A 12126-nucleotide genomic window follows, 5' to 3' on the forward strand; every position below is an offset into this window, starting at 1 on the left:
CAGACCTATCTCCACAGCGCTGCAGAGGAGGGTCCGGCCCCTCCACACAGACTCCTGGGTAGGAGAAAAAACGGTTTGGGTTGTTTGCATTTCTTTAAACCAATCACAATCGTTTTAATCTCCAGTCACAAAAAAGGTGGATCTGTTAGAGATGCCTTAAACATATTCTTTGTAAATCTTTACAATCATTTCCCGATTGAACCTAAAAAATCTAGTCTAAATTTTCTTAAAATATGCCAATTTCAGCGTCTAACGTTAGCTTGCTAGCTCAGAGGTTCCGGTTGCTCTTCCTCCAAGCGACCGGAGTTTAGAACGTAAAAACAAAGAGAGCACAAAGTGAGGGACATCTGGCAGAACTATCCCGTAAATGAACCGTCGTCGATCCAGACTATTTGACTTGAATACGAGATGCCTATCATGTTGGATGTTACCACCTGAAGAAAACAATTTAAAATGCAGTTAAAAGGTTTAGGCAGATAATCCAAATTGTATCAGGTCATATTGCCAGAGTTGTACACCACAGAAATGTTTAACAAAATCAAAGTTATATGTATTGTGTATATACCTAATGTTCTCTCTAAGGTTTATTTTTTTTTTCTATTAATGCTTGTGGGTTGCCAGATCTCCACCATTGTTTCCAACATCCCCCACTTGGAATTCCTCAATCTGAGCATGAATCCTCTGAGCGGCGTAGAGCTGGAGCCCAGCATGGCCGAGGTGTTCTCCAGGGTCCGACAACTTGTCCTCATTAACACACAAGTCAGCTGGGACACCGTGCACGCACTCACACAACAGGCACAAGAGTAAGTGATGAAACATCTTAATGTGGCCCGTGGTTGCTTTTTTAATGGAGTGACTGTGAAGTAAGGAAAGACCAGTATACACGTCAGATGTTTGTCCTTGTTTATTAAAAAAGTGCCATGGTGATCATGCCAAAGATAGTAATACACAGTAGCTGAAAGTTACAAAAAAAATTCGAAAGACATCAAGTTTTTGAGTCAAACCTACATAACACCGCTCTGCTGCTGTAAATACTCACTAGAGCAACCAATGTGTGTTAATCCGCAGCTGAAAATAGTCGCAAACAATTACACAATGTACTGCTGTTTCACGTTCACACCAGCCTTGTTTAGTCTGGTGTCACTATCTGATGTGAGTCGAGTTCAGATGTGAGTTGCGCATGCGTCACTTTGCGACTTCACGCAGATCTGTTTTGCTGTTAGCCACAGAATAATGAGATAGGTACATTACATAGCAGTAATTTATTATTTAGCGTAAGGCCTCACATTTTCACTGCATGATCCCTGATGTCAGTTCTAGATTAAAGGCTGAAGTAGCCTACGAGAACCTGCTAACGAGAGACTTCTGTAATGTCAATACAATCAAAATGGACCTACATAACGAAGTTCGTTCACTGCTGGCTACAAGTTAGCAATCAAACACAACAAAGGCTGTCACTTGAATGGCGTTTTGAGCTAATGTTAGCAATCAAACAATCATAGATAGCTAAAACGTTTGCCGTAAACCGTTTAAATCTGAGCGTGCACGACTCACATCTGCACTCGACTCACATCGGGTAATGACACTGGTTCTACTTAACCCGGGATCGTTTACCCTCTTGGTGCGGTTCGTTTGAGTTGGTTTGAACGCTGAAATCGAACTCTGGTGCAGACCAAACAACTGCTCTCTGGTCCGTCTTGAAGCGGTGGTCTTGGGCCGCTGTCAAGTGAACTCTGGAGCGGTTAATTTCTGGTGTGACACCATTTGAACTAATCACAGGAAGCATACTGTTTTATGTGTGTTATACGTGTGTGGGTTTAAATGTTTTTCTTGTTTTGGTGACTGGTTAACTGATAGCTTATTATCTTATTAGAGCCAGCCGTCTCCTGTGGTAAGATCGTCCGACGGCAGAGTGTCTTCCTCGGAATGCCTGAATTATTAAAGTATCTAATACCCGCAGTCTTACGAGACATGCATATGCGCATTCCTCTCAGGGACGTTGTCGTCCCCGCAGGATTTGACAAGCAACCCTGGCAGGAGTGGCTCTGAGCTCGCCGCGCCGCTCACGGAGAGCACCTGACTCCAGCTAGGAGACAATCCATGACTAGACTATTAAAGCATATAGCCTATTCTTTATAGTTTACATAAATATAAATAACAGAAATAAAAGTCAGACACATTTAAGCACCAACACTTTCAAAAAGTTTGGAACAGCAGGCCTAAAGGGAAGCTGTTGCACCCCCCTTACTTCCAACGTCTCTGGGTCCTCTTAAATCTGCTGATTCGCGCTCCTGATCAAGACCAATGGTTTTTGTCTATAGAATGTTAACATCCTTAACACAAACCCTTAATGTAGGGATTCAATCACAACATATATGCTCAAAATGAGCATGCAGATTTGACCTGGAATTTTTTTTTTATTGGACCTACTTTAATATTTCTCAAACGTAACCAATTCACCTCATCATCCAGGCTGGAGGAGCTTTTCCTGTGCCTGAATGGCTACAACACCGTGTCAGAATCCCAGACATCCTGTCCGTCGCTACGCCTGCTGCAGATTACAGACAACCAGCTGAAGGAATGGGCAGAAGTGAGGAAGTTGGGGCAGATGTACCCGAGTCTGAAAACACTGATTCTGGCCAATAACAGTGTGGACTCTGTGAGTGACACTCGGGAAACACTGGAGCAGCTCTTCCCCAACCTGCGCACCATCAACCTCAACAACTCAGGTCTGAGAGGGGTGATGAAGGCTGCGCACATTTTCATCTATCCATGTTCAATATTCAGTGCATGGTGTGAACTGAAAACTTTCTGTGGCCCTAAAACTCTGATATTGTGTTATTCAGGGCTTAGTAAATGGGAGGACATTGAAAGGCTGGCTTTCTTCCCTAAGCTGGAGGACGTAAAAGCAAAGGGGATTCCTTTACTGCAGCCTTACACCACCCACGAGAGACGTTGCCTCCTCTTAGCACAGTGAGTCTGAACCTATACACACACACACAGCAAATCCTTATTGCCCTAAACATGCAGGATAGCATGTTTGCTTATTTACTATCTAAGCTTAATACAAATGTCCCTGCCTGCAGGCTGCCATCTGTAGTGTTGCTGAATGGAAGTGCAGTCTCTGATGGAGAGAGAGAGGATGCTGAGAGGCTTTTCATCCGGTACTACCAGGACTGCCCAGAACAGGAACTTCCTGAGAGGTACTCAGCCATACAGTATGCTTGTATTATACACACACATATTCATCACTTGTAGTTTTAAAGGAGGGCACCTTTAGTGATGGCTGATTTGTTTTTCAGGTGTTTTACACTCTTGGATGTTACTTCACAAAAAGAGTATACTTCCATGTCAATCACCAGTTAGTTATACATGCTTTAATGCAACATTAAGGTGTGGCTATGCTTCATGATGTAAAATAATAGCAAATCATTTCTAATAATAATTTTATTATTCCACTAGATCTTTACATAGCAAATCTTTGTTTGTTGCTTTTATTAATGTTCTGAATATCGAAAACAGACCCTTTAATGCCATGGTACATAACACGTAACATTAGTTGTTTTCATAGTTCATATCAATCAGATGCCTGAGTACGTTGTAACAGGCACTGCGCAAGTATTTCAATTTCAGCCGTGCCTTTTAATTAGAGAAGTTAATACCGTTTGTTTCCTTTTGACGGTTTTCAACTGGTAGTCTCGCTAAAACAGAAATGACTGATATCTTGTTGTGGAAGGCGACTAGCTTGTCTGGTTGATTCTGACAATTTTGTAATAGTAAAAATCTCAAGTTGTGCAAAAATGCAACATAGTATCCTATCTATCATGTTGATGATCTGTCAAGTATGTTGATCATAGACTATGCAGTCTGTGATGTTGATTCATTGCAGAGTACTCAGTGAACTAGATTGACTTTTAACAAGAGAGTGAGTGGCGCACTGCGCTGTCAATTTATCAGCTTGTCTCAACAGAAACAGCTATGCTTTCAAGATAATATAGAGACAATCAAGTCAGGCAGGTATTATAGACTCAGTAGACTCAATAGGAAAGGCATTTGCAGCTATGAAATTAGACAATGACGGCATCTGCATTCTGAGCTGTTGATACACGCATTCTGCACAACTGGAAACCGATGGGTTGCTATATTCAACATAGAACACTGGGCGAAAGCCTGAATAAAAAATGCACAAAAAAAACGAATCCTATGATTTAGGCTTACAGGTGACGTATTTATTCACTATTCTCACAGACACATGGGCTTATTTCTTTCATTGAATTTTGGTATTCTTAATAAAATAATTCATAAACAACACGAGAAAACGCGGCTCAGTATCGGCTAACAAACCGTGAACCACACTCACACGCTCTACACACCCAACCACACGCTCCCTTCCCACACACAGACGCACAGGCTTAACAGGCCTGGGCCAACTTAAAATGCCTGTTGTGATTGGTCTGGATTTCACACATGATAGTAGCATAATAAATGTTGTCTTTACTTTTTTTTTAGAAAGGTAAACAGTTTTTTTTTGTCTTTGTGTGTTTAAATGTTAATTTTAATAATTAAAAATAAAAGGTATGAAAATATATATACGTTTGTCCAGTTGTACAAGGCCCGTTAGGCCCACCCACAACGTATCGACACTTGCTTCCACTTAGATGACTCATACCTCTGTGAACACCTTTATAAAGTTGTAACAATCGCTCTTTGTCCTCAATACATTTACATTACGGGATATAATATTTGGAAAGCCCTCCTCGGGCTGACAGCGGTCAAATAATTGTGCGCGCTCTTCACTGACTACATTCCACTTAACCTCAGCAGAATGTTGGAGAGGGATTTGTGAAGGAAGGTGTAGTCTCTGACTGGGGGAAACTAACCTTTGGGAGACAATGCCACCAGTCTCTCCCTGCTCAATGAGTCCTTTGTGCTGGAAATTCTCTGATTGGAAAAGTGATACACAAGGTAGCAGGTTTTTTTTTTTTTTTATGTATACACCTACTCTGTCAACCTCAAACCTTAAGTTGAGAGATTGATTTGTTTTCTGATGTCACTGGAGCTGGAATAGATATCCTGGCTATAAATTGTCCTACCAATTATGGCAAAGAGAAAGTGTAAGATGTATTTGGGAATGATGCTCTGCATATTTTAAGCCATGTCACACATACAATAATCTCCATCATACTTCGCTGCAACCATCCAAAAGCCTTTGGACATGTTCATTTTATCAACTTCTATGTAAACGTCTCCTACGTATTTGTGGTCTTGGTTTGGAGCCAGGTTCTCGGTGTAGGTCCAAGGTTAGGGATCACCATGACTGTATGGGGGTGTAATGGGGGTGTCGGACACGCTCGGTAAGCAGTGAACACACCGCTATCCCATTTCCTTTCGGATGGGTCTGTGGCCTTGCTACCCTGAGAGATCAGAGCGCTGCAGGGTGGGTCACAGCCTCTCAGGTGAACACATCTGACACAGCCTGGCTTTGAGTAACTGTAAACGCAGCTCAAACCATAAATCAGACTGGTAGAGCCTGATATACCTCAATCTCGAAAGGATGTACAGAGAATTGTGGAAATAGTAATCTGGGAAAAGAGTAAGGGGTTGTGGGACTAGGAAACAGAAATATAAAGAAAGAAATGTGTTGGCTGGGCAGGAAGGATTAGTTGCAGGGAAAGAATGAAAGAGAGGACTGGGTTGAAAAAGAAATCTGAGAGTCTGAGTATCCAGTAGAATAAGTAGAGAGAGACTGAAAGGGGACTGGACCTGGAACACGTTTGATATTGAGGGCCTGTCTGGGAGGGAAGAGAGGAAATCAACATTTTAACTTTTTATGGAGGTCATCTTTCAACTAGAGGACTGTAGAAATGAAAGGATGAAATGCCAAAAGAGAAGTTGGCTAAGATCTGGGCTGCATAGTGTATGTATCAGCTCCAAAACCTGCTACTTTACGGTCCATTATCGAAGAATGCTGGAAAAGACAGTGGAATACTGACTTGTTATCACCTGCAGCATTATTTGCTCCATAATGCATGCTAACAATCTTAAATGAAGCCTTTTAGCTAAATGGCTTCTCTTAGAATGGCACTTTGTGCACTGTGGCCTTAGAGGAGAATTCCCAGGGTGGACCACAAGTTTTGGCCAGGAACCCCAGGCCAGGGGATTGGCTTTGTAGGGGAGTTTTGGGGAGGGAAGGGAAATTGCTTTGATTGGCCCAGCTGTTACAGTAGCTTTGAAAGCACAGGCCTTTTCTCCTGGATTTTATTTAATCGTTTCTGGGTCCTTATCTCGAACATGCATTCCCCTGAGGTGGCTGCGAGCTTTCTCACGGCAAGCAAGAGGCAGAGAACTCGGTGTTTCTCTGCCGCTTAAACACACACTAGGTGCGTTTCCATTTACCTGTTTTTATGCTCGTTTTTAATTTGCTCATAAAACAACCTAAGTGGAGACACCAGAAATTCAAGGAAAAATCTGAAATACAGCACAAAACATTGGCAGAGGTGGAGAAGTTGGCACATCGAAAAAGAGGAGATGCAATAATGGCTGATGGGAAGAGAGCTTAACGTTGCCTCTGCTTCTTCTATGGTAGATAAAACATGTTCGCGGAGCGGATGTGCCGCTGAATGTATCTTTTTAACTGGCTACACCTGCTGCACACACACACGGCCTATAATTGTGTGAGCGAGACGTGAGCTTTTGCCGACACAGCGCTGTGAAAAGTCAATCTACTATCAAGCTGTTATCAGAGGACGCAGGTGACAGGAAACAAGAAAAAAAACCCTGAAACTCTCAAAACTGCCAATACGCTCATTAAGTCGTTTCCTGTGTATCGGTAGTTTCATTTAAAAGAAATATAGACACTTTATGATCCATTTCTGTGTAAAAGAGCCGCACGCCTCCGTGTTAAAAATATAAATAGATGACTGTCCTATTTTTACGCTTGTAGAGCGGATCTCCGCGTAGCATACACACCACCACGCACTGCTGTCGTGTCCGGTGTAGCCAGTTTCATTGATTATAGTGAAAGCATGCTGTTGGAACATCCGCTCCACATACGTTGCGCCTGCAATGTAGCCGGCCCGTTACTCCACTCCACCAGAAAGACCAGAAAGAATAAGACTGCATGACCATATTCTAGCCCAGCTTTAACACAGAAACCCACACAATGACTCTCATAAATGTGCTTCTACTGTAGGGACCGTCAGAGCTCCACCACACTCTCTGTCTTTCCAGCGAGAGTCTGACCGTGGCCTCTCGTGGTTCGGTAGCACTGACAATCAGCTCACAGGGTGTAGTTACTCTTAACATTTTTTTTTTTTTACAAACAACAAAAGCAAAACCGTTCAGTGATCTGACATGCTTCCTCCCAGGTACCACATCCTTGTATCCAAGTATGGTCAGTTGGCCCCACTGGTGGAGGTGGACCTGAGCCCCCGCAGCATCATGGTGGATATTCGCTGGGGTGACAGGGTGGAGGCCGTCAGCCTCCGTCTGGAGCAGACGGTGGGCGACCTGAAGAAACACCTTCGAGCTCTGCTGCAGCTGCCCACCAATGGGATCAGGCTCTTCTACAGCGACAGGGAGATGTGTTCGGTCCTGGGACCTGAGGAGTTGAAGTGCAGCAGCCGCGCCCTCCATTCCTACCGAATCCGAGATGGGGATGAGATTGAAGTTGTGCCCAAAGTTAAAAGTCGCTACAGCTCCTCAGATCTTTAAGTTCAGAGGCTCTCTGATTTTGGATGAATGGGACTTTAGGAATGATAGATGAACACTTACTTGATAATAAGCTTTGACTTGAGCCTTTATTTTATTTTTTATTTTTTTAGATTAAAAGAAAAGGTGATATATTTCAGCCTTGAATGTAAAGGTGTTTGCTGTCCACCATATTGAACAAATCTATTCAATAGTATATTTGCACATAGGAGTTCCACATTCACAAAGCGTGTATCCTAAGTCGCACATGTCTGTGCTTTAGTTGCTTAAGGTAAGACTGCAGTTCACATAACATTTATGAAAAATGTTTTGCAAATCCAAGACGGGCTGCAAATGGTTCTCTGAAAGAAAAAACAGCAATTGAATGCATACATTGCACATTTAGGAACTAAAACTATTTTATAATTGTTTGTCTGATTTAGATTTGAGATGTTAGGATGAAAACGTTTAGCCTTGCTTGGACCATGCATGGGACTTATTAGTATTTATGCGAGTAAAAAAAAAATTGTTGAAATTGGGTGACAAAAAATATATAATAGACACAAGTTCAGATAGAAATTGGATTTTAAAAATACCAACTGCTGTGTTCATACATTCTGCCTTGGCTGTCTTTTCTGCACCATAATCAGCAGCTCTTTGGTGTTTTTCAGCAAGTAAGATTACTTTGAGGCCTGTATACTGGAACAGTGTCCTCTGGCAGCAGGGAGCACTGCAACGTTTTATGCCTGGGAGTAAACAGTTTGGGTGAAAATAATTCTAAACCAATTTACTCCTTAAAAGCCAACAATGGCAAACAATGAACCTTAAGCATGCAGCAATGATTGCAGCCAAGCTGACATGCACAAAGTCTTTACATGCATTTCAATTTCTGCATGTTGGTATTGCCAAGGGTTTGTAACCTGGCTACAGTCTACATTTGCTTCACATACAAATAACTGTGGGCAAAAAAAGAGAGAAAGATTTACATTTTATTTGCATGACCATGCCTCAAAGAGGCTTAATTTCCTTCTAACCTTTATCTAAGCATACTAGATTCGCTCATGAGAACATGAGGTTGTGCTTAAGTAACTCAAATCTTTACCTGTTTTCTTCCTGTCACTCAGATCACTCTCTTTCCACATTCTCTTGATAGCAGTGAAAAATGCCCTGGGATAACCCCTGAGCTGAAATCACAAATGCAGTGTGTTGGGAATAACACGGAGCACATGGCTGCTGCTCAGTCAAGACGCCCTGGCAGAAAGACGAGACAAGTCTGAGGTGAGCTTGGGATCGGGACAGAAAAGAAGGAGCGTTGATGCTCAAGTTACTGCAGGTCTTGTGGCTGTCCTGGCCATGAATGGAGCAGCTCTCTCTCTCTCTCCCTGCAGAGGCAGCTGAGAAACGTTGAGGCCCAGTCTGTATGGTAACCACACACCAGCCGCTGTGTCACGGACACTTCCGCTGCATTTAGGTTAAAATGGGTTCAACCGACAGGCTCTTGCCCTTCACCCATTCACCTCAATCTCTCTTTTACATCCGTTTTACAAACCTGACGCTTCTAGTGTCTGCTGTTTCACAGGGCGCGGGGTCGTGTACTTCTCATTGGTTCACGTTGGCATAGATTGTTTTCAAAATCAAAGAATAGATACAACAACACATTTCCCACTGCACGTTGCCAGCCCCACTAGCCAGTGGATGAGAACCCAGGATCTCCTTGCTGAGTGCTGCATTGATATAGAAAGCTAGGGACACTAACCTGTGTGCAGATTGTTGTGATCACCAGATCCCAACGGAAGCTGAGTTTTAGGAGCTGGAGTATATTGCTCGCCGTGTCATCATGTACATAAACAGTGTGTGGTGGCCAAGAAATTGTAAATACTGACTAACGCATAGACTTTTTAGAGGTTTGTATAGCTTCATAAAAAGAGTCACTTGGGTTTCCTATCGTAGTCCAAAGACTCTAAACGAACTGTGTTGTCAATGTTTCCCTTTCTTTTGCTCAATGAATGCTGGGATATGTTTCTTGCCTACCTGTCTCTGAATAGCTCTGACATTTCACCGTGTTTATTGCATGTATGCTGTGTAAATTGGGGCCCAGTGTCAAGTGCATTTGTTGATGAAAAGGTGATGAGAACGTATAACTAAAAATCAGAAAGGTCTTACACACACACACACACACACACACACACACAGACCCTTTCTGTGGAGTGCAAAGCAGTTGTTTGAAATTTTGTTAGGTGAAGTGAGCTGCCAAGATAAATATTTTCTCTTGAACACATTTATACCGATTTATTATAAGTGGTTTAGACGTGCGTTAGTAAGTTTTAGAAAATGTGTTTGAGGCGCTGTCATTGTATGGCAGCCTTATAGGTGTTTTACAGTAGCCGCAGCCAAGCTGGCACGCGCCATCATGACGTCAAAATGACGTAGATCTTGCCGGCACACCCGGATTTATAGCGCGTGAGCAGAGGTTGCGCAGCACTTTTTTTTTTTTTTTCTCAGCGGCGCGCGACAAAGCGGAAACGGGAGGCCTGAACGAGTTCGCCGACAACCGGATGCCAGGACTCTCAGAGTGACTGCAAGTCTCTCTTGTAAACTTACTGGGTTAAAGGTCCCATGGCATGAAAATTTCCCCCACCCTCCACCTTGCCCCCCCCCTCCTCCTCCTCCTCAATAGCATTTAAAGCTACAGACACAGAAATCGCACATCCTAAGGAAAGCTCATTGTGGGACTGGCTCTAGTGGCTGTAATTCTGCACCAAGGCTGAATTTCGGGAAAGAGACTTCAGATACAGTATTAGGGGACCACTAAGGATATATAAAAGCATCCAAAGAGCACCATGTCATGGGACCTTTTAAGATGAGTTCTTTTATGGTGAATGAAAGGTTTGATCTGACGAAGTAGGTCATCGAATCAAATCGAAGCATTGACGTCAATGCTGCTGCCAGTTCTGCCGTTGTTTACTTTTTTCTTCTTTTTCTAGTCCGTAGAAATAGCAAAGTCAGTAGCCTTTCCTCATTAGCGCCACCTCTGTTCAGGAGAAGACTGCAACTAGTGACCACCAGTGCGGGTATAAATAGTTACGGCGATTCCATGACGTCATATTTGCACGCGCCAGATGGGCTGCGGCCAGTATAATTCACGCTTTACAGTGCTGTCTGGATCGCTCCTCTGTGTAGTAGATAACTGGAGATCTCTTCTGGATTTTTCTGTCTTGACTCACATGCATTATACTATATTATGATTGAGTTACATGGGAAGTAATGGGAAGAGCGTAAAGCATTTTGTTTCTGAAGGGATGCTGTGGTAAGTTAGTGGTTTGCATATTCTGGTATTTGTTGATATATTTGATTGAAAATGTGTGAGATGTGTCATTTCAGGGAAACAGTGTTGTTTATGGGCATTTGTAATTTTGACACTTTTAAAATATAATCTGTGCTCTTTTCATCTTCACTTTTATCATTTAAGTAATACACAATACAAAGATTATGTACAGATTAAAAGATCTAAAAGATAGTTGCTAATCTGTAATACAGTTTGCCTTCCGCTGTTTAGTATATGGTGTTTTTAATTTATATCACATTTGCTCTCTGTCGTTTCTCAAATGTTATCTTGATATTTAATGGTAAATTCTTGTTTTCTTTCTTGAGGTCATATTGTCATTTCTACACCTGCACTGTGCAATGGAGCTTTCACTTCTCTTTAACAAATAAATTCAAATTATTTCATCTTATTCCAGTGTTACGTTTTTATTTTGGAAAAGTGAAACCTGTGACCTAGTACAGGCAAACAACTTGAGTCAGCTACACTCGCATGATGTGCTCTACTGTAACATATCAAACGCACCTTTTGCCATTTTTGGGGTCTTCTGAAGCCCAGATGTATTCTGCTTACTCTTTTGCTCAGCCGTCTCCTCTTCTGCAGCTGGCATTTGTATTTTAATAGTATTTTCATTCCTCACACAACTACTACTGTCAATTTTCACACCATGTGCTTTTTGTTAAGAAGAATCAGTGATTTTCTGATAACGTGGGAGTATATATAAGTAGATATTAAGAGTATTTCAGTTAATATCAACAAACTCACATCCACTGTGATTCATCGTGGTTAAAAAGAAATACAAATAAAATACATGAAAAGGTTCAAAGGGGTGCCAACACTTTTTATAGTTAATGTACTTTGGGCCAAGGGGAAGTATTTACCAGATGTCAGTGCTAGATAAGAGACCAGATTCACTGAAGTCATTATTTTATTAATCCTCTGGGGAATACAGATAGGGGGATCACAGATACAGATAGGGGGATCACAGATATCCATGCCAGAGTTAATGGCAATGTTGCCAGTAGTTGTCAAGATTGGTATCTTGCTCTGGATCAAAGTGTCAGAGAGACTAATGACCCAACTGACATCTTTATCTATAGGTTTTACAGGAAAAT

At 42.2% G+C, this 12126-nt stretch overlaps 1 protein-coding gene across 5 annotated transcripts in view; it reads left to right on the top strand.

Moving 5' to 3' along the window:
* LOC116056020 (tubulin-specific chaperone cofactor E-like protein) overlaps positions 1–11423 on the top strand; it is a 28391-nt gene extending 16968 nt beyond the window's left edge. For all 5 annotated transcript variants that reach the window (XM_036008706.1, XM_031308134.2, XM_031308131.2 and 2 more), the window contains 6 exons: positions 622–803; positions 2473–2729; positions 2847–2973; positions 3087–3203; positions 7368–10059; positions 10843–11423. In XM_036008706.1, coding sequence (XP_035864599.1) covers positions 622–803; positions 2473–2729; positions 2847–2973; positions 3087–3203; positions 7368–7713 — 1029 coding nt within the window. In that variant the 3' untranslated portion in view covers positions 7714–10059; positions 10843–11423. The remainder of the gene's footprint in view (positions 1–621; positions 804–2472; positions 2730–2846; positions 2974–3086; positions 3204–7367; positions 10060–10842) is intronic.
* Positions 11424–12126: the final 703 nt, after the last annotated feature.

This window comes from Sander lucioperca, chromosome 13 (genome assembly GCF_008315115.2).
Source record: "Sander lucioperca isolate FBNREF2018 chromosome 13, SLUC_FBN_1.2, whole genome shotgun sequence".
Classification (NCBI taxonomy): Eukaryota; Metazoa; Chordata; class Actinopteri; order Perciformes; family Percidae; genus Sander; species Sander lucioperca.